This window comes from Odontesthes bonariensis, chromosome 6 (assembly GCF_027942865.1).
Source record: "Odontesthes bonariensis isolate fOdoBon6 chromosome 6, fOdoBon6.hap1, whole genome shotgun sequence".
NCBI lineage: Eukaryota > Metazoa > Chordata > Actinopteri > Atheriniformes > Atherinopsidae > Odontesthes > Odontesthes bonariensis.
The window spans coordinates 23,433,693-23,456,710 of NC_134511.1; the positions used below are offsets into that span (position 1 = coordinate 23,433,693).

A 23,018-nucleotide genomic window follows, 5' to 3' on the forward strand; every position below is an offset into this window, starting at 1 on the left:
TCACGTCTCTCCGACTGTCATTCATACACATTCTTGACTGAAGTTGATAATAAACCAGGAAGCAGTCAAATCTGTGAGTTTGTAAAAGAGTTTTAATAATTTCCAAGCAAGAGACAGAGCATGGCTTCTATGTCAAGAGCATTTCTTGAAAAATCTGTTGAGTCTGAGGTTTAATACATTACAAATATTAAAAACTATACAGATTTGTTTCATTCAAAAGTTTTCCCAAACTCAAAAATATAATAAAACATGAATAGCTAAGGAGGATAATACCTAGGAGGCATCTTACATATAAAACATAAACTGAAAGTATCTACAATAATATTGCAAACAGCCCATAGAGGTTGTTGTAGATTATTCTGGATAAGCCATAAGGATGTACTGATCCAACTTTAGCTTCGGGTACAGATTCTGAAACTGAGATTTCATGCGGAGTCATTTCAATCTTTTCACTCCAACTGATGAAACCCCTCCCAACGGTTCACGTCATGGAATTTCATCAAGAAAAAAAAAAAAAAAAAAAAAAAAAAAAAAAAAAAAAGCAATAACATAAAATAAAACTTTGAAACTGTGAAAAGTCCACCCCGAACACCATGTGAATGTTTTATGTTCGAGAGCAAAATTGAATAATTTCGTCACGTCTTTAAGCCTCAACTGTCACAGAGTTATATGAACTTTAATTAAGTGACAGCTAATAGATAACAGATATATGAACCCTCAGGATCATTCATAAATACAGTTGTCGCTGACTGTAATGTGTAGTAAACAAATGCAATTATAACAATTTTCCATCCAAGTGAAAAATGTTTCATCTAATTGCATAAATCTATAAATTGACTAGTTTTGCAGCTTTTGCAGGCAAACTTTAATTATATGCAGTTTTAATACAGTTCTATCTTTTTTTTTTTAAGAACCTGACAGCCACAGATTTAGAGTTGTGTTCTTTACCAATAAGGACTTTGTGCCGAGTCTAGTAAAAACATTAAGTGGTTTAATTATTAAGTAAGTCTTTCATTTTCCCTACACTCACCGGACACCTCATCAGTTACCCCAATCTCGTGAACTCTATTGCAAGCCCTTTACTACTTCTTTGCAATAAATGTCACTTCTACAGTGGTTCCTCATTTCAGTTTTAATTTGAGGTTTTTGCTAACTATATGAATTCTACCCTATGTTTATTTTTATGTCCAGCTATTAACATACAAGACAAGTACAAGTACAAGTAATTTTTATAAAACATCCCCAACCATTATAACCTCAACTAAGAGTAAAACATCTGTTCTGTTCAAACGCCTTCACGCAATACAACTATATAAATTAAGCTGAAACTAGTGGAGATATTTATTTGTGAAAATTGGGGATATGAGTTTAAAAATATTTATCATTATCAATTTAACTTCTGTAAGACATTCAGCTTCTAGGTGCAAATTACTGGGTAAAGCCGATTGGGTTTGGAAAGAATCAGAAAAAAAAATAACTAACTTAATAATTAAAAACTACATTAAAAAATGTTTTAAAAAGTATTTGTTATGGTTCTCCAAGGCCCAGAAAACTTCATGATATTTTTTTAAATTATCATCTTATTTTATTTTTTTTTTCTAAGAAAATCCATGACATGAACTTGGGGAATTAAGGTAGGTTTGCCAGCACGGAAAGACTTAACCACCTCAATCACCTCATCTATTTTGTGTCTGATAATGTGACAACAGCAATTGCTGTGCCGAGCCGAGCTGTTAGCCCACCACAATTGGATGATCCGACAGTAAAAACACTGAATTACCTGAAGTAACTGAGAAGAAAGCTATATCTAATGTGGCAACAAAATGGCCACTTTCAGTTCTGACACCGAGTGGGGTGATCTGGATCGATGCATCCTTCGGAAAAAAGCACTTAATCTGTCGAGACTAATAAAATATTCATACAACACAAACACTGAGAGTGAAGGCATTTTAGGGTTGTTAACAGTTGAATTTGTCTGTAGACGACTTGCAGGGTTCAGTGCGCAGTGACACAAACTAGGATGTACATATCAGTGCGGTGCCGTCCCTGCTCACCAGCTTTACTATACTGTTGTATTAAAGTAGTCCATAACAATGTTAATTCCATAAAAACATTTAACGGCTGAGGCTCACAAACCAGAACAAGACGGTTCCCGTCAGATGAACTTTTTTGAGGTAAATGTCAAAGGTTTACTGACTCTACAGACTTGGCTGTAATGCCCATCCAGGGGTTACCGCAGCACTGCTTACTGGAGTTTTATTGCATACACACAGCATGAAAGCACATTCAGGTCGGGTGTCAGCCAGGACGGGGAAGTGAGATTTTTGGACCATGACAACATGAAACAATCACAAAAATATATTTGCTGGTTAAAGCAGAGCTTAAAAGAGATACATTTTCATTTGTAAACACTTCCTTTTTTCTTGGTTTTTGTTTTTTCTTTTAGCACTTTACATGGATGTACTAGAAAAACTAAACTGTCACATTGTGAATTTTACTTTTATCAAACGGCTACAATCACAGCTTGTCCTGCGCTCAGTAAACAAGGCACTTTTTAAAATTGGCTGATGAGATGATAAAATCTTGGCAGTGATCTCTGCGGCATTAGACGTTACACCTGCGACTGAGAGGAGGAGAATCTGGTTATTCAGTGGATGATTGTCACAGAAAAAGAAAAAAAAAGTCCCTCTGATTGTACTTTAAATGTCAACTGCCACACTGGGACACATGATTGGCAATAACATGACAACATCCGCATGCAGATGGTCCTCAGCTTACCCCGAATCAGAGGTCATATTCTGCTGCACACTGCTGCAGGTACCATTCATACAGCTTAGCCTGTGGAGCAAAACGACCTGTGTGAGACTCTCTTTCATGATGCTTTTTCGTACCCATTAGAGGGTAATGGAACTAGCTTAAAAACACAACACTGACACGCATTAAGCAGTACAATTTGTGTTAAACATTTAGCGTCACAGCTTTGAGGTGTCAATCCAAAGACTCGACAGCTGCAAGACACTGAGAAGAACTGCAGTGTTGGTGGCAATTCTTTAGTCATTACTGCATTGTGGCTTTAACGGTGGTTAATGCAAAAGATGAAACAAAACAGAAGGTTTGAAGAAAACAACATAATGGCATGAAATACGAATCTGACCTTCTTTGTTTTGACGATATCATGGATATAGTCACTGTACTCTGCCATCGCCCTCTTCTCTTTCTTCGTCAGAGTCTTACTACCTCGGCTGTCGACAAAGAACATAAAGACAAGAAAGAGGAATTAGATAACTTTACCTGCTTGTGTGCGTGTAGGTCTCGATGCGTGCGAGAGAAAGTGGATGAGTATTTGATTTGCATTCACTTTCTAATTAAGCACACAAGCTTTTAGCCAAGATAAAAGCATCACCATAAACCATTCTGAGAGTTAAAGGAGATATATCATGACAATTTCCAGCTCTGCATTTTTACTCCAGGACTTCACTACAACAGCTGTGCATAATGAAAAATAAATGCTCATTAATCTGCTGCAGGCTCGTAGCCCTTCTTTCTCTTCCTTTCTGTCTGAAACTCGCCCTTGTGGCTCCTGCCCCCGCCCCCCCTCCCCCCTTCTCAGGCTTTGTGCAAACCTTGGGTCAGCAGTGTGGGTGAGGAGCTTCTAAAGGCTGAGTTATACTTCTTTTAACTGCCCTTGCGCTTGCGTCTTGCGCTTGTGTTAATGGCTCGAGACGTTTATGCTTCATTTAGCTTTGCCGGCGCTTGCGTGTGCTGCGTGGCGATTCACCGCCAGGACAGTAGGTGGAGTAGCGGGTTTTTTCAATGACAAGCCTACTACAATGAAAGGAAATTCACCGCCAGGACCTCTTCGGCAAGTCTCTCTTCGAGTGGATTCATCATAGACAATATATTATATATATTATGTCTATGGGATTCATGCTTCTTCTTCTTCTTCTTCGCTTTCTACCTTGGCGTTTGAAAACAGAGGTCTTTTATTAGGGGATGAAACCGGAAGATGAACACGCCGCCAGATGTGATGTAGATAGTGGCTTGTGCTCACGTCCAGAGTGGCTACTCTATAGCTCTGCTCGCGCCTTGCGTCTTGCGTGAAGTTTAGAAAATTGAGGTGACACACGCAAGCACGCAAGGGGGGGCTTGCAACCGCGCAAGGGCTTGCGTTGCGTCTTGCGTTACCGACTATAAACCAGGCTTAACTGAAAACTCTAAACTCACTGAGTAGCAGAGCTCATTGGTTGATAATGTCAGATTCTCTGCTGTTAAACTCTTCTGTTTTCTCAGTGTTTGCCATAGTCTCATAGTTTGTTAAGTTTTAGGTTTTTGTGTTTTCTTGTTGTTCTGATTTCCATGTTTTTTTCTCTCCTTTTTTTTTTTACAGCCTCTGTGTTAAGTTTTGTTTGTTTGGCTTTCTGTTTCGTTCAACTGTGTTATTACTTTAGTCTGTTCAAACTGTCGACTCTTTCCTCACAATATAGTGAGTCAGCCATTTTAAACTTTCGCTTTATATCGCACTACAAATTCAACACAACAAACAAAAACTAGCGTAAAGAACTGTACATTACATCAGTCCAAACAGGCCGTCGTGCATTGCGGCCTGGAAGCAGGAGCTGAAGGAGAGTGCAACTGCTGGATTGTGCCACCATTTGCAGCGCGATTATTGCAATTTCCTTGCCTGGCGAGCAAAAAACTGCTCCTCAGAGTTCTCAACCACAAAGGGGTTTGTCTCTTTTATTGCCTTGAGATATAAGACTTGAAAAAAACATTAGTAATACATGTACAGGAACTATATTTGAAACTTGAGTGGTTCAGTCTAAACAGTAAAGGTTTTAGTGGATAAGTTGTCACAGCGCTCCAATTTGTTTTACATTTACATGTGAGCTGTAGCAATGGGTCCACAGAGGCTCTAAAAACAGTTGTTTATGAACAGCTGTTTACATTTCCAATTGCATTTTGTGGGTAATATCATTTAATTATTGGTATATTGAAGATCATACAGATATGGCTACAGTCGTGTGAAGGCGGATACAATACAAGACAAAAAAAAATGACAGCTTCGCACAGATTTGTAGCAAAGTTTTTACATCAGAGAGAGATGTCTATAACAACATACTCTCAACCAAAAACAGCCCACTTCTACAGTCTATCACCTCAGGTAAGGCAGGAATGTCACCTCAGTTGACATTTTAGTGAAGTTCCCAGATTCCCGAATCAAAAAGGGCATTTTTTAAAAAGAAAAAAAAAAGAAATGTCAGACTTCACCGATAAACTCAACTCACCATCAGGCCACTCAATACGCAGTTAAGGAGCTTGATATATACCCTTCTGTAATCTTTATTCTTCCTTCAGATTAAGTCAAGTCAGGTTTGGCCCTGAATGTGGGCGGTTAATGACTTAGAAAATGAATTCTTCAAACTTTTTGATAAATAAACCATTCGAGCTATTCATGCATTTGTGTGAATGTTTATGATGAACACTCGAATCACTTACCCCAAAAAATGTTTTGCCAGGAAAAGCAGGAAGTAGCAAGAAGCCCCAAAAATAATCACAAACACCACTTGCCCGTCTTCTGGTATCCAGTCCCACAAATACATAACTATTCCCTGTGAGACACGTGTTAAACGAACAATCAGAAAACAAGCTGCACCTCATTAACGAAACGTAGTGCTGCATCACTGCTGCCGTCGCTCACCGCTCAAATAAAGGTTTCTCTGGACTTACTGTGAAGATTGTGACAGTACGAGTTGGACCTTCCCCCAACAGCTCGTCCAGATGCTCTTTGGAAAAGGTGTTCACGATGAAACTGAGGATGAAGAGAAAAGGCAGGAAAACGCCTAAAGCCCCACACAGGAATGAGTGAAGGCGGACGCTTTTGTTGTAAGCCACATCGGCCCTGAGTGCACACAGAGGAAATCTGGTTTAACACGTTTACCGCAGCCGATAATATCTGATGCCAGTAACATCCTCCGTTTATACATGATATGGTTTATTAAGATGCCACATTTCATGATACATTAGGGTGAATATCAAACCTTTAGCAATAACTTGAGCAGCATTAAATGTAGACTCAAACCTGTCCTGCTCCAGTCTGCTGCTGATGGTGGAACAAATGAGGTCAGAGTCTTTCTCCAGCTGATCCAAAGTCTTCTGAACAGCCTGGTTGATGGTCTTCTCGATGGTCTGACAAACGCCATCGATCTGGTTCACACACCTGCTCGGCTAAACAGCAAAACAAACGCATCCGATTTGGAATGAGAGTAAAAACATTTTCTGCATCCCAGTGAATGGACGGTCTGTAAACTTCCATGAAAGATCCTGAGGGTATTTTGACAGGCAGCCTTGTGCACTTAGCAGGGAGTGAAGCTGCACTTGCTCAGCAAAAATCAACTGGAGGTCTGGAGGGACACACAAATCTACTATGCAGTGTGGAGCCTTGCGCTTGTAGATCACAAGGTGGTGCAGCAATAACTCAGGACTGCGGCTGCCATTGTTAAAGGCAGTCCATGGTTTACGATCACTGTGCCCCTCCCCTACGATTGGATGACTCTAATCAACGACCACCAAGAAAACTAGAGTGAAAAATTTACATTCAAAGTTCGATTGATGGCTCTTTGGCCCCACAGACAGCAGAGAGCCTCACAACCAGATCCTTAAAGAGATCTGAGGGAAACACTGCTGAGCTGCGCAATTCCATGACTAAGCTTCAGTTTATCAAATAAAGGTTTTATCTGTCTGTTAAACTAGATGTTCAAACCTTAATCACAAACTCAAATCAGCTACATGGTAAATAACAAATACAGGAGCACAAAGTTATTATTTTTTTTACCTTCTGTGGGTTGGGGATGTATATCGTCGGCATCTCAAATCCACATTTGTTCAGACCTGGACGGCGACACAGTTCCTGAACAATCTGCATCATTACCCTCTGAGTTTATAAAAAGAAAAGAAAAAAAAAGGTCATTTTTACTGACTCTAAATGGAATGAGTTACAGAGCAAACAAATGAAGTGGACAGACCTGTCTGTCTGTCTCCTTCCCAGCTTCATCGGCCTTGCTGAGGTAAAACAACAGCTTGTCGCCACATTTTTCACTCAGCTTCTCCACTATGTTGAGTGTGCGCTTGCACAGTGCTTGACCCATCGGATCAAAGAACACGAATATCAGATCGGCCTGTTCTCCTGCACAAAAAAAAAAGGCATCCGTTCAAGAAACACAACAGCTTTCACAACGACATATTTGACAGCGCCAGAGGCAAAACTTAATGACAAAAACATACCCAACCAGGTGATGGCGCTATTGACATTAAAAGGGTAGATCATGTCTCCATCCACCAAACCTGGAGTGTCCACAAATGTCACCAGGCTGAACTTCTTCTGCTTTGAGGTAGAGATCTCAGAAGACAGGTAGTCGGTAACACCTGGAAAACACAAGGTTTTCGTGCTCAGGGGTGAGTACACAGTGTTAAAGAGGAGTTCCTGCAGGAAGCTGTTGTCTCTAATGTTTCTATCATTATGGGTGACTGGAAGCCGCAGTGCGGTCAATACATGGAGACCTGAGAGAGATCGGTGACACTGAAATCAAGAGCTCAAAAGTCAACTTTGTGCGCTTGCGACTTTGCATTTTCGAATCATTTGTGTTTGTTATTGCAAAGGCGCGTGTGTTTACGGCGTCTGCGTGAAGCGGATTCTGGTTCAACTCTCATGGTCAGCAGCAGCCGCACCCTCACGGATAAAACTTCAGTTTTCATACTTTTTCTTTTTTTTCTTCCCAGCACTTGTCAGTTCTAACATTTCTCACTGTCCCATCTGTGGAGAGATGTGTTGTCATGGTTACACACAACAGCTCTTCAACTGGCAGCTTTAGTGTGGGGCGTGGGACATAAAGCTAGCCAGTGAAGAACGACTGTGAGGCAACGCACTGCGAGGTTACGATATTCCACCACAATCACCACACATGAACCCCACCCTCACGGCTCCCAAACAGAACCGGATGGCTGTTAGGACACATCCCCATGGTTAAGCCCACCGCACCACCCTTCTACACACACACACACACACACACACACACAGCAGAGGCCTGGGATGACACTGAGGCTGTTTCATGCGAAGAGGCAGGTGTCAAAACCCAGCACAAATCACATCCTTGTTGCTGGAGAGAGTAGGGCCATTGCTGCTGTGGCACATTAGCATAACCCTATGTCTCTCTTACATCAGTATGGCCACAATATCAATACATCTGCCTCCTATCACAAGTGTTGCAGACAAACTCACAAAGTCTGACAACATCAAGACATTCAAATTGTGCAAAAGATGACTGTGCTTTAAGACAGTCATTTAATTTATTGCTACAGTACTACAGTCAGTCATCTCTACAGAACAAATGGATGCATCTGCTGCTGAAATCAGTAAATTAAATGCCCCCAGTACAGATGTATCCATGCGGAAGATTAAAAGAAAGTTCTCTAAAAATGGGGAAAAGGAAAACAAGAGTGATAACTCGCTGTTATCTGCTGCTAAGATCCTCGAATGACTCTAAGCGAGAGGGTTACGCAGACGATCCTGTGCACGAGGAAAAGAGTAAAGGCTGCATAAAGCTGCATAATCTAAGACTTCAAAAAGAACTTGGGCCAAACAGATCAAACCAGACTTGATGTAACAAATAAAATGAGCAGTCAAACATCTTTCCTAACTAACAACAGTGATGTCAATGTGGTCTAAGCTCTTGACAACAGGTTGAGGGTACAAAGATTAACAGAATTCAGGTTTAAATATTAGCCATGCAGGTATTGAATAAGACTAAAAGGTTTCTACAAGTTCATTGTAAAAAGATAACCAGGCAGCTGCTCCCACGTAAGGATATGTGGTGCCTTTCTGATGAGTCATCCTCAGTCACTGTGACAACGAAACAGATGCCTGATGTGGTGTATTTCCAGAGGTAGCGATGAAGTTCAAATAAAAAAAAAAAAATCCTGCTTGTGTTCCAGCAGCACATCGCTCAGGCCAGCAGAGTAGAGCTGTTGCTGCTGGAGCCTGGGCTGTGCCGTTCTGTCTCTAATGGCTGTGACATTTCTCAGCAGCTCCTCCTGACTACACTGCACTGCTGTCGATTGGGCGTGTGACTCATACGCCACCGTGAGTCCACGCCCAGTGAACCCTCGCTCTCCACATACTCCCTGTCAGCATACTCACATCACCCCCACCCTCTCCGCACAGCCCCGCTCGGGCACACCCAGACGCTCGCCCGCGACAAGTGACACCAGCCCACTGCTGACGCACACATGCTCACACTCTCTCACACGCAAGGCTCATCTCGACTCGGATCTATCCGACACAAACGGCACGTACATTATGGGACGGGAAAAAGCAGGAGAGGGATTTCGACCTTAACACGTTAAGTTCATGGATCCGTGTTGAGTCATCCAGGTAAAGCACTTCAAGTATATATGAAATTACAAAACACAATCCGGACCTGTGCTTAGCAGAAACACATAAGCATCTCCAGCATGACAGTGAGGATTTCTGGGGATGTTGTGGATTTTTTTTCTTTTCTTATTAAAAAAAAAAAAAAAAAAAAAAAACACTTCATTTTTACTCTTGAACTGAGTGTATAACAAACACTTTGAATAGCACAATTCCAGAAGGAACTATTCATGGACCGCACAGCAGAGCGTTATCTTAAATCTCTCTCACTCTCTCATCCTTTTCACCGTCCTCGTAGCGACTCTGGACTAATGCTGCATTCTAACACTTTATCCGTGTTTTTTCACCCTATGAAGTGGCGAAAGAGCAATCCCAATCAACAGAGAGCACAAACAGATGCATTTCTCTAATTGCATGCACAACAAAGGCGACATTAATTAGGTTCATTAGAGTTTTCAGACGTGTTAATGAATCAGTGATGTGCCGGCCGCAGTGCTGATTCTATCAGTGAGGGGGAAAATATCTTGTGCTGCTTTCAACATCAAAAGTAGGGAGATACAAAGCCTGAAGATTTTAAGTGATTATCCTCACGAGAAACACCGCAGGTAAAACCAGTCCTACACCGCTCTTTTCCGCGAAACCTTTTGGAAAAGAAAACTGCTATCTGGTGCATCACATACGGAGTGCTATGAAGTCAGATCCATAAGAAGAGGGACATTTTCTCTTGGGAACAGAGTTATGATTCCAGATAACATACGGTGAAAACTGCACTTTTCAGAAAAACCCCATTAAGAGGGTGTAAAGAAAAAAAAGAAAAGACGAGTCTTACCTTTGAACTCAAGGAGGGGTCGAAAGTGAGGGTAGAGATGTAGCGTTGCATTCCCCTGAGAAAGAGACAAAAACACAACGTGAGAAAGAACCTGATGAGATAAATACTAACCACATCTCTCCAGCAGAGTCCTCTCTCCTCATAGCACTTTGCACACATCGGCTGCTGTGCTGCAGCTCAGGGTGCCAGCTTTAGCCACTCTGCAGTCAGTCCTGCACTGTAAATATATTATTATTTCCATCACCTTCACCACAGCACGATGTGAAAAGAGGAGTCGAGTGAATGGATTAGAGAGGACTGACGGGTGTCTCCCAAGCCTGTTTATGAACGGGGAAAGATGCATAAAGGTGCAACACAGCGCCTCACTGGAGCAGCATACAGAAATCCCTACTCAGTGCGGGGAGTGCCTTTCACACACTCATACATCGAACGTATTGCTTCATCTGCCTTTATAACCGGCCGCAGCTTCAGTTACCTTCACTGAAGTGAAAGATTCAAAAACCTACACGTCGAGCGGTGACGTCTGAACAGAAAATATCGATCTGGGAAAGATGTGCAGGCGTTAAACTGGAGTGAAAAAGGTCATTATAATGGTCCGTTTTCAAGCATTAGGTGCATTTTCCAATCTCACACACCATGAATACCAAGTGCCTCTGTAGCATTGTTGGACATGTCGGCTGTCTTCACGCTTTTCTTACCGTGAGCGATTCTCTCTTGCGGCCACTTGTGATGAAGGTAAACCCCTGAGTTTCAATGGCCACACCCGTTTTCTGAATGTGCTCCTCAACATACCTAGAAAGCATTAAAAAAAAAAAAAAAAAAAAAAAAAAAAAAAAATCAATCACTTCATCATTGTTGTAATAAAAGCTTTAGATATGAAACCTCATTCCTGGTAGGACGCCAAACAAACGAGACCAACTGTATCATGACCAACATTATTCTGCAGTGTATAATGATATGTGTGTGTGTGTGTATATATATATATATATATAAATAAAACAGACTGGCCAGAGGTCTGTGTAAAATGTTAAGTCATGTCTTATATGACTAGCAGAGGGCGGGATGTGAACGTATGATCACTGAGGTTTTAATGAATTAGCAGCTCAGGAGGCCGGACAATAAATGCCACAAGGCCAAATGACAGCCATGAGAACTGCCACCACCTCAAATCAAACATTTTTCAATTGAATTTCCAATCAACACCCAAATGACAAATGTCACCATAAAAGGATGTTTAAGTTACCAGATAAATCAACTGAACAGAGGCTCTGGAAATAACCTGGTGGTATTTTAAAGAGGACACAAGAGTGATACAATGTCTACATTGCTCTCACCCTCATCCAAATTCATGCTCAAACGCCTACAGACCCCGGGACGGGATCCAGCCGAGACAAACGAGGTTCACTTAGCACGGCTGACACCTTTCACTTACGGAGGGAGGAAGTTCAGAACTTTGCGCCGAATTAGCTCAGGACAATACTGTGAAGGTTTTTCAGAACAGGAAGCTAACCTTGTACATTATTAAACCATTCATAACTCCAAACTTTCCAAATGTAGAAACAAAACCATTGGTAAATTAATTAAATAATGCTGAAACAATGACATCTGAAGAGTGTTTACTTGTTTATATTAATTCCAGGAAAAATGCAAAATGTTAAGGTTTTCCCTGAACGCGTCCCATCGAGGAAGATGGCCGCCTTTTAGTAAATATATCATTTGGAAGCCTCGAGGCTTCTTGCTCCTTTCTGCTGGTAGTTTCTGCCACTCTTGCTTTGCTGTGTGTTCAGGCTCTTTCAAGTTTGTGAGAAGCGAGTTGTTTTCTTGTTGAAACGCCCGAAACCTACAACTTAAACCTCTGCTTCAGAAACTTATTAACTTCTTTGTGGTAATCTTCTGATTCCGTCGCTTTTTTTTTTTTTATCCATTCAAAGCCCGCCAAAGGTCTCAGACACTTTTCATGTCTCCATAACTGTATTATAGGAACAGTTTTAAGCAGTCACGGCATCCCTTCTTGGATAATTATTGTCATTTGAACGATGAAAAACTAGGCACAAGTGAGGAACAAATTTAAATAAATCCAGAAAACTACTTATCATTGACAAATTTACTGTTTGGATCTTTATTGCAACATGTTAAAGCCTATATTTTGTTGAACTTTTAAAAGAATATTGTCATTATACAACGCTGAAGGATATTCTAATTCAATGCTTCTGAAACTGTGTTGCAGACACTAATGACCAGGATTTTATACAATCTTCAATTTGGTCAATATTTTCTCTCATTTTGATTTTAATCGGCTTAAATACTAATGCAGCTTTTGTCAAGAAACCAACTGTGTTGCAGGAGAAAACAACTTCGCATCGTAGCTGCCGTCAAAAAAAACCTGTGTATCTTCGGTCATCAACATTCAAAATCTCTAAAAAAAAAAAATAAAAATAAAAAAAATAAACATTTTACTGGACTGTTCTCAAATCAAAAAAGCACTTTCTTGAAGTCACGTGTGAAGATATTTTTCCTCTACTCCTTATATACCAAACTCTGGTTTGCACATGGAGGAGGGGATGTGGTGGTGGTCAGGCAGTGTGACACAGAAATGACCAATCCTACGAAAAAAGAAAGATTTATTACCAGTTAATGAAGGAGCTCTTTCCTGCGGAGTGGTTACCCATTATCATCACAAAGATCTTCTTTCTCGGTGGCAGGAGCCGGACGCCGAGGCTGCTGGCAATCTTCACCAGGCCTGAAAACACGGACACAGTCACGGAGGAGTCGGGGACTGCAGCAACTGAGGGGGTAACTCAGTGTAATGAACTAGACTGCTTCATGCTTTTTATTTCTACTGTTTTAATGTCTCTGTAAAGCACTTTGAATCGCCTTGTAGTTGAATTGTGCTATACAAATAAACTTGCCTTGCCTTGCCTAGACTGGCTCTGAGATCACATAAAATACTAACATAGGAATAAAGATGTTTTTATCTCTAATGTGAGCAAAAACAACTAAAGAGGAAAACAGCTTTATATGCACATTTACCAGGTACAACCCTCTTTTTAAAAGACAGGAATGCCATGAGGAAAACAATCATGCGTGAACACTAAAACTGGGCTCAAGCTCATTTAAGGTGAAATAATATGACTTTATAGAATTTTTAATTAATTTTGAAAGTCATGGACGTCTCTGGCCTCTTGTCTAGAGGGGAGAGGTACAAACTGGATAATTGGGAAAATGTCAAAAAGCCAGAATCCATGACAGTAATGGGGACACATTAGTGCTCATTCTATTGATAACCTGCACATCTGCAAGGGCACAACCCAGACTGAATGACATCCACAGGTTTTGGAACAACATCTGTTGATTTCCAGATGAGGTATTTTTCAAGCAAGGCTTCGCTAATTTCATGAGGATGATGCCAAAAGACACAAGATTCATTACAGCAACACACTGCTGTAATGAAACAGTCCAGGTCCTAAACTGACCCACTTCCAGTCCAGAATATGCTGAGGTAAACATGCTCCAGTCCCAACTTCTATGAAGAAATAATGCTTGCATCAAATTAAAGATTAGTAGCTATTTATTTGAAATGAAAAAAAGAAAAAAGAAATCACTGTTTCAACATTGGATAAAATGTTGCTTCCCAACTTCACTCCCATCTCACCAAGTACAGCCTTTATGAACAATTCCAGTCTGGTTTCCGTCCATGCCACAGCACAGAAACAGCCCTTATCAAGATCACCAACGACCTCCTCATGGCAGCTGACTCCGGTCTCATCTCCATTCTCATCCTCCTCGATCTAAGTGCAGCTTTTGACACCATTTCTCACCCCATCCTCCTCAATAGACTCTCCTCCTTAGGCATCACCAGCACCCCCCTGCACTGGTTTCACTCCTACCACACAGGCCGCACTCAGTTCATACAGCTCAAGTCCTTCTCCTCTCAGCCCTCCCCTGTCACTTCAGGTGTTCCCCAGGGCTCCGTCCTGGGGCCCCTCCTCTTCATCATCTACCTCCTCCCACTTGGCAATATTTTTCGAAAATTTGGTATACATTTCCACTGCTTCGCGGATGACACCCAGCTCTATCTGTCCAGTAAACCTGACGCCAGTCTCCCTCCCTCCTCCCTCACCCACTGCCTCTCTGAGATTAAATCCTGGTTCACTGCAAACTTCCTTAAACTCAACAGTGATAAAACGGAACTCCTCCTTGTTGGCACCAAATCCACCCTTTCCAAAGTTGACAGTTTTTCCCTCACCATAGACAGCTCCGCCGTGTCCCCCTCCCCTCAGGTTAAGAGTCTGGGTGTCATCCTCGACAGCACACTTTCTTTCCACTCCCACATCAATAACATTACCCGGTCTGCATATTTTCATCTACGTAACATTAATCGTCTCCGCCCCTCTCTCACTCCTCACACCACTGCTATCCTGGTCCACAGCCTCGTCACCTCCCGCATAGATTATTGCAACTCACTCCTTTTCGGTGTCCCTCACAAATCCCTTCATAAGCTTCAACTGGTTCAAAACTCTGCAGCCCGCATCATCACCAGTACCCCCTCCTTTCACCATATCACCCCCGTCCTCCAGCAGCTTCACTGGCTCCCGGTCAAATTCAGAATTACTTTCAAAACCCTACTGTACACATTCAAGGCCATCCACAACCTCGCCCCCCGTATCTGTCTGATCTCCTCGCCATTGTCATCCCATCTCGCTCCCTCAGGTCATCCTCCTCCCTCCACCTCTGTGCCCTCTGCCCGTCTCAGCACCATGGGGAGCAGAGCTTTCAGTCGCTCTGCTCCCCAACTCTGGAACTCACTCCCACCAGATATCCGCAACATTGACTCTTTACCCCTCTTCAAATCAAAACTCAAAACCCATCTGTTTCAAGCTGCATTCTCCCTCTAGCCTCTTTTTTAACTTGTTATTTTATTTATTGTGTTTTTTTTAATGTGTTGTAAAGTGTCCTTGAGTGTTGAGAAAGGCGCTTTTTTTTTTAAATTAAATGTATTATTATTATTATTATTATCACATGTGATAAATACATAACTAAGCAGAACTGTGATCTCTACTTTCCATCAAATATTGCATGACCTGTATTTTTTCCAGCAAAAAAAACTATATATCCTTATATACAGTTAATTGAGCAGCAAACGTTTTCAGTCTCATTCCTCTGAATAGAATCTTAGCAGGTCAGAGAACCCCTCTATGTCTCCTTCATTTAAGAGGCTTTGAGCAGCAAACTGCTGCACTGCAGCTGCCAGCACGAACCAGTCTGCACTGTTTTTCACGGGTGTGCATGTGTGGAAATGTGAGTGTGAGAAGACGGAGCTTACCAAGCTTTGCTTTGTCACATGTTCAGTTTGTTTCAGTCTTTTCTGTTCAGTTAACCCTTCGCACTTCAATAACCGTCCACACTCCATTAACTAAGACAGTAACATGGCAAAGGGCTCTTCAAGTGTCTCAACAGTAAAAGTCTCCACACAAACACAGGGATTGAGGGAATAATGCAAAATAACAGGACCACGGTTGCAGAACAGCAACGGACATCGACGTGGAGACAGTTTATTATACATCACACAGCGGGAGGCTGTTTTTAAGCTCGGATAACGTGTTCAAAAAGCCAGTAATGCAGCGTGACAGTGGAAATGACATTGACATTGTGAGTCTGCACACAGCCAGCTACGGGCGCTGCCCTGCGGAGCCGCAGAGGAGCCTCTCCGCTGCTCGGTGTCATGTGTGTGACACTGACAGCAGCTGTCGTACGCACCAGACCCCTTTACAAACCAAACGGGGAGCATTTCATTTTTAACCCCAGACCATAAACTTCAATGTGGGACCGCTCAGCTGCATGACATGACAACCTCTGTGTTTCTGCTTCAACTTTGCTGTAATCCCGGTTATTGAATATTTACCGTTCTCGCTGTCGACATACAGACTGTGGCATTCCTTCAGTATCCTCTCACTCGGTGTGGTGATCGCAGACTCCAGAGGGTTTGCCACAGACCGGGGCTTTCTGCCCGACATTGTGTGCACGGCCACTTAACCGTCACTGCAGTTACTACGAAGGGGGAAGGGTTTCGGGGTTGCACACGCATTGAGCTGCTGTGCGGAAGACGCGCCGCCCCGTGGCCAAATACTGCTATGTGCACAGCCGTGGGTCTGTTTGAGCCGTGGGTCCATTTACACTCAGGATTAAAGGGGAACTCCGGGGCATTTGAAGCGCATTTCCATTGCTAGAGGTTGTCAAATACTGATAGTAGGACACAGACAGGTGCAAATCTGCGCTCCCTGTGTGGAGATCGCTCTGTCCGCACAGCATGTCATGCGAGGCTAATACGTGGTGGCTATAGGGGCAACTGCTAACCCTTCCACGTAAAACAACAACTTGCACACTGCAGAAACGTCACACCACTTTATAAACCATCCGACAATAAAGTCACAAGCCTTACCATCAAAACCATATGCATGGTTCTCACATTACTGGCATGGGGACGTTACAAAACAACTTTATAAACAGCATGTAACTCACTGGTTAGTTGTACACTCGCGCATGTGAAAGCCCAAAAGAGTCAAGGGACGATACTCCCAAATACAAAGCAATTATCTTCTCTAGAAAAACTGCGTTCAAGTATTTAAAACATTACAACAATATTACTGGGCATGTATTGTGCACATGCCGGTAACAGCAGTGGGAATGACAGAAAGCCAGAATAGGGCACTAGGGGGTGAGGGGCACCCGACCCAGGCTCACAGATGTCAGGTGGGGCCAAATGCAATGATTGCAGATAAGACACAATTCCTAGCTTTCCTGGCATATGTGATTAACTGTGTAACCAAAAAAGAGAGTCGCAGCAAAGACCCACTTAGACATGGCAGATGTGACCATAGAACAGGTGACAAAATTATTGCAGGAGGGCAACATGCAATCATCACAGTTAGTGGAATGACAGTAAAACCACTTACAATATTACAGTGGAACGCAAGAAGTTTAGTGGCCAATGGCCAAGAGTTTAAAAAGTTTATTTACGAATTGCCGCAATTGCAGTTCAATATTCCAGGGTACGCGTCAGTACGGAAAGACAGACAAGAAGGGCATGGGGGTGGGTGTTGCACGTTTATAGGAGAAGGGCTGGTATACAGGGAACTGCAAGTGAATGGTGAAAGTGAGTGTGTGGCTGTAGAGGTTGGGTGGACAGGGGGAACGAATATTGTGGTAATGAACTATTACAACCCATGTAACGAGCTATCTGTGGAGCTACTGGAAGGAATAGTCCAAATGGGAAGGGAAAAGGTGGTGTGGTGTGGGGACTTCAACGCACATATTTAACCAGGCAGTGTATTTAACCAGCTCAACGACTTTCTGAATGAAAGTGGAAGTGTTGATAACTTTCAATCAGGCTTCAGATGTCATCACAGCACTGAAACAGCTCTGGTAAAAGTGTTAAACGACATTAGGTTGAATACTGATTCTGGTAATGTTTCAGTCCTGGTTCTGTTGGACCTCAGCGCTGCGTTTGATACTGTAGATCACAGAATCCTGTTGCACAGGCTGGAAAACTGGGTTGGACTTTCTGGAGCGGTCCTTAACTGGTTCAGGTCCTACTTAGAAGGCCGGAGTTATTTTGTTACAATTGGCAGCTATGGATCTGAGCGAGTGGCCATGACTTGTGGAGTCCCCCAGGGGTCAATTCTTGGACCTCTTCTGTTTAACTTGTATATGCTCCCTTTGGGTCAGATATTGCAGAATTTTAACATCAATTATCACAGTTATGCAGACGATACACAACTTTATGTGTCTCCGTCACCGGACGACTGCAGCGCAGCAGACGTACTGTGTCAGTGTCTGGAGGAAGTAAACACCTGGATGAGAGAGCATTTTCTACAATTAAATGAAGACAAAACTGAGATCATTCTGTTTGGTAGCAAAGAGAAGAGGGTCAGCGTTGGTAAATATCTTGAGACTCGGGACCTTACAATCACTGACCAAGTTCGTAACCTCGGAGTGTTGATAGACTCAGATCTGACTTTCAGCAGCCACATCAAAGCTGTCACCAAGGCAGCTTTTTACCATCTCAGAAACATCAACATAATTAAAGGTTTCCTCTCCCAAAAAGACCAGGAGAAACTCATCCATGCATTCATCTCCAGTAGACTCGATTACTGTAACGCTCTTTTAACTGGACTTCCCAAAAAGAGCATTAAACATCTGCAGCTCATCCAGAACGCTGCTGCTCGAGTTTTAACCCGGACTAAGAGATCTGAACACATCACACCAGTTTTAAAATCTTTACACTGGCTTCCAGTCAGTCACAGAATAGATTTTAAAAGCCTGCTGATGGTTTACAAATCCCAGAACGGTTTAGGCCCAAAATACATCTGTGATATGTTCAGAGAATATAAACCCAGCAGAGCTCTTAGATCCAAGGACTCAGGTCAGCTGGTCCAGTCCAGAGTCCAGACTAAACATGGAGAAGCAGCATTTAGCTGTTATGCTGCAAACAAGTGGAACAAACTACCAGTGGAGATTAAACTTTCACCAAATGGAGACATTTTTAAATCCAGGTTAAAGACATTTCTGTTCATGTGTCTATGCATGAAATATCTTTTAACTTATCTAGACTGTTGCCTGTTTTTAAATTCATTTAAATGATTTTATTTGTTTCTCTTTATATTCTTTTATGTATTTTTAATGCTTCTTGCACTCCCTGCTGCAATGCTTTTATTTTATGTAAAGCACTTTGAACTGTTTGTACATGAAATGTGCTATACAAATAAATTTGATTTGATTAGTTGCTTCTTTGTCTATCTACAATGTCAGACTGAATCCATTATATTGACAGTGGATTTCTGTCAGCACCACAGTATCTGGTGGAGATACTGAATTTAACCTGTTTTGTAACTGCTAGTGTTAGATACATGTGCTAAATAAGTGCATATTGTCAATCACTCACACCCACACAAGTGGGGGGAAAAAAAAAAAAAAAAAAAAAATAGATGACAAAAGATAAACATTTATTAGTGGAAGTACAGTCCGCAACAAACTGTCGAAGCATTGTGTGGGAGCCTGTGGGGAAAGTATCATGATAAAACATTTTCAGTTTGATATGTTTTCATCTAGGTTTTTCTCTATCATTCTTTTTAGAGAGTTTTAAACCTGTGTCTTATCTAATCATGTATATTCTTTTCCAAAAACCTTGCAGGCACTTGATTTTCTTTCAGTATATTGTGCTGTCCATTCTTGTCTGCAGTAAATCTGTTCATCCCTATGGTCATACAAAGCATATCCGAATAACAGCGGAGTAAAATATTCTCAAACATTACATTGCCAATAGAGGGATGTGTCTCATCGCCCAACTCGTCTACCCGTCCCCCTCTCTATGGCTCAATTCAACTGCAATAACCAAATTGAGAAAATTATAAATGGGGGGTTGTTCTGGACAAAATAGAGTTGTTCACTGATGACATTCTTTTGTTTATAAGAGCTACCAACATACAATGCCAAAATGACTTTGGGGGTTGTCTCTGGTTATAAGGTCAGCGAAGGGGAAATCTTACAGATTAGAAATTTGGCCCAACCGGTTGGACAGAAGTTTAAAATTCAAATAGTTGAAGCAGTGTCACACTGACTGATACGTCCTCCCAACTTTACACAGCTTGTTATGATGAATTCTTTTCACAAGTCAAAAAGGATTAAAAAGATAAGAGGCGCTTCCTCCATCGATGTTGACTCTAAGTTGGCCACAGCTGCCTTTCCAGTCTCTACATTTAAGTTTTTCAGTTCTTGACTTACAAAAATAATTGAGTAAAACCTTGTAGAATAGGACCTTGTAGCCTTGCCTCGTTTCAGAAGTCACTGCTGGGCATCACATCTTGGTGATCATGATGAATCAACTCTCATCTCCCATTTCTAAAGTAAAATTGATTTGGTAACCTTAAAAGATTAAATAAAAGGGTCAAATTATGAAGAAAAGAAATACATGAAATCTGATCCATTTAATCTTTCTCAAGGGATCAATTTTTTTCTAACTGTGACTGTTTGCTGGCCAGCAGGAATAATGGTTTTATTAAGTGGTCAAATAGATTTCTGACAAATCTAAATAAGTTGTTTGCTGGGAGCACTCGTTTGTTACTATAACAAATCTTGTGTCATTGTATGTCACCAGCACTATTAGGGTGAGAGGTTGTGTAAGGTCTACTGTCAAGTGCACAACATTACATTCAAATGCTTTCATTTGGATTCAGCTTTGAGAACTACACACTCCTCCAAGGGCTAATTGTAGAGTTCCAGAAAAGTTTTGATCGCTTTTCAAATACTCTGAGAAGAAAACGATACATTTGGGTTGACTGAAAAATTGCCTTTTAACCTAAATAGCATTTTAAAACACGTTAATAATTCATAATGCTTCTATTCAAGTAACCACAATCATACTTACAAATACTCTCCTGACAGCTGAATATCTGAGGTACGGCTCTACTTATAACCTCTCTGCCACTAAAAACAGTCACTTCTTTTTATTTTGGGTGAAATGTAGACTAATTTCAAACAAGCTGCAAGTGTCAAATGTGCTACAAAGCCTGCTTGATATTTTTATATTCGGGTCAGCAATCCTTCCTTTGCCAAGCACCATGCAGGAATGTGCTTCAAGGAGTTTATCAGCCCCACTGCCTCAGAGCTCAGGTCATATGCTGCACCTTACAACTGGCGGTCATAATGTAAGAAGGTTTCTACCACTGAGAGGGACCATGTCTAATAGTTTATTTGAACATAGTTTTACTGCAGCCATCAAAATGACCTTAAATGAGGGATCCTCAGAGTCAAAGAAAGAGGTGAGTTTAAAATGAACCAGCCTGCTGAATATTTACATTGTCAACCTTTGTTTTGCTGGCTTTATAAGGCAGATTCCATTTAAATAACTTTCCTTCCTGAATATTATGCAGCGTGGCTCCTTTGCTAAGGTAATTGGCAGCATTGCTTCTTAGGGAAGGGTTTTGTCTACAATGCATAGAACAAGTTTGCATGATATTCATTTTTTTTATTTGGTGGTAAATCCCTCTGTTTTAGATGTTGTCAATGTTATTTCAAACTGAGCCATTTGTTGTGAGGGTTTGAATTGTTTTTTGTGATGGCACTGGGGAGTTAGTGTTAATTCACTGTATTTGGTTTTGAAATCTATGACAGGACGCACGAGTCAAAATAGATTAACGAGATGTGACTGTCAGATTTCAAATTTTGTTATCTAAAATGTAGTCTACCACCTTCTGTAAAGACAGGGTTTATTAAGGGTTAAGAAATGTAATGCATCTTTAATTTACCTTACTGTTAACAGCAAAGAAATACTTTAACAACTTCAGGGTTGGCAAGTTGTAAAACTCCCTCGTGATTTTCAATCTTCACTGTTCTTGCAGTTTTGGGTTTTGTAACCTAATCATCTGTTTTGTTCTGAGTTTTAATCCCTAAAAAGCCAGATTCAAAAAACTTGACTGTTGGAAAAAGCAAACTGTTGGGTCTAAAAGTTAACCCAGCTGGAACACAGTTCACTCAAGACAACCCCAGTGAACAACAAAACACAGTGCACAAGATTGTATTTTTACTTGCAAGAGGAGCCGGACGGAGTGACAGAACTTACTCCTTCACCCGTGCTCAAACGACTCCATCCGACTTTCCCCGTGTAGTTCTTTTTATTACACAGCTTAGTTACAATCAGCATACATAAAATAATCTTGTGAGCAAGATGCAACAAATATTTCACTGGGACATCTTGTTCCCCATGTGTTGAGTTGTGGCACATTATCCTAGAGCACCCTGTTTCTCACAGTTCACTTGAACTACTTTGTATCACACCAAGCAAAGTTCACACACTACATGTCTGTCTATAAAATGTTGTTTACTCAAAATGAAAATCTATATACAGTTTTCCAACAAACAAAAACTCTTGGCATAGCAATAAATACTTATCTTGGGAAGGGACGAGGACCAGGGAACAAACAGGTTTCTTGGCATGGAGCGCAAACAAAGATCCGGCCAACTGAGAGGGGAGACTGGAGACTAAATAGGGAGTGAGAGTGATTGGAGAGTGAGTGCAGCTGAGGGAAAAAAACACAGGTGAAGTGAATGAACTAATAAACAGAGTGCAGGGAAACTGAGGCATGGCTAAAAAAAAAACTAAACATGGACTGAAAATCAAAACCTGGACCTAAACTGAATACAAAAACGCAACTAAAACATTAGTCCCATGGAGTGAAACAGTCAACCCATTGTGTGTTTACTGCTCATGATTGTATGTGGCATTTTTCTAAGCATCTAACAAGTTATTGTATCTTTAATCCTTTAACATCTGTCATCAGCGTTACACAAGCACATATTCTGGCCTCATTTTAATGACATTTAAGGTTTGTGATTCATGAAAATGTGGGTCAAAAAGGAGATAAGATCCGGACATAATCAAATGAGGTCAGTCAATGGAAAGCTCTGATGCTGTTATCTTCACCAATTAGAGTCCTTAATTCTAAACATCTACTTTTTATACTAGACATTCAATTTGCCTGTTTTACCACTTTCTTTCTTTCTTTCTTACTTACTTACTTTTTGTACAAGTACCAAACTGAGCAGTGTTGAGAGTTTGAGTGCAGTGGTAATGCCATTAAATCTTGATAAACATGGAATGGCCAAATTGTGGGGCAGATTCTCCACACTCATTTCCTGACAACAGTTCAATTGTATGATCCTCAGCATAAATACATCCTCCCGTCGAATTTAACTTTACTTTTTGGAGCG

General features: G+C 41.3%; 1 protein-coding gene across 1 annotated transcript; it reads right to left on the reverse strand.

Moving 5' to 3' along the window:
• Window positions 1–74: 74 nt before the first annotated feature.
• On the reverse strand, window positions 75–22,248 carry LOC142382320 (uncharacterized). Its single transcript, XM_075468040.1, has 13 exons — window positions 16,156–22,248; window positions 12,882–12,993; window positions 10,952–11,045; window positions 10,254–10,308; window positions 7,282–7,422; window positions 7,023–7,183; window positions 6,833–6,931; window positions 6,080–6,225; window positions 5,728–5,899; window positions 5,497–5,609; window positions 3,155–3,242; window positions 2,779–2,838; window positions 75–2,623 (listed from the first exon to the last, which is right to left on the reverse strand). The coding sequence occupies exons 1-12, from the start codon at window positions 16,265–16,267 to the stop codon at window positions 2,785–2,787; spliced, it is 1,347 nt and encodes a 448-aa protein (XP_075324155.1). The 5' UTR covers window positions 16,268–22,248; the 3' UTR covers window positions 75–2,623; window positions 2,779–2,784.
• Window positions 22,249–23,018: the final 770 nt, after the last annotated feature.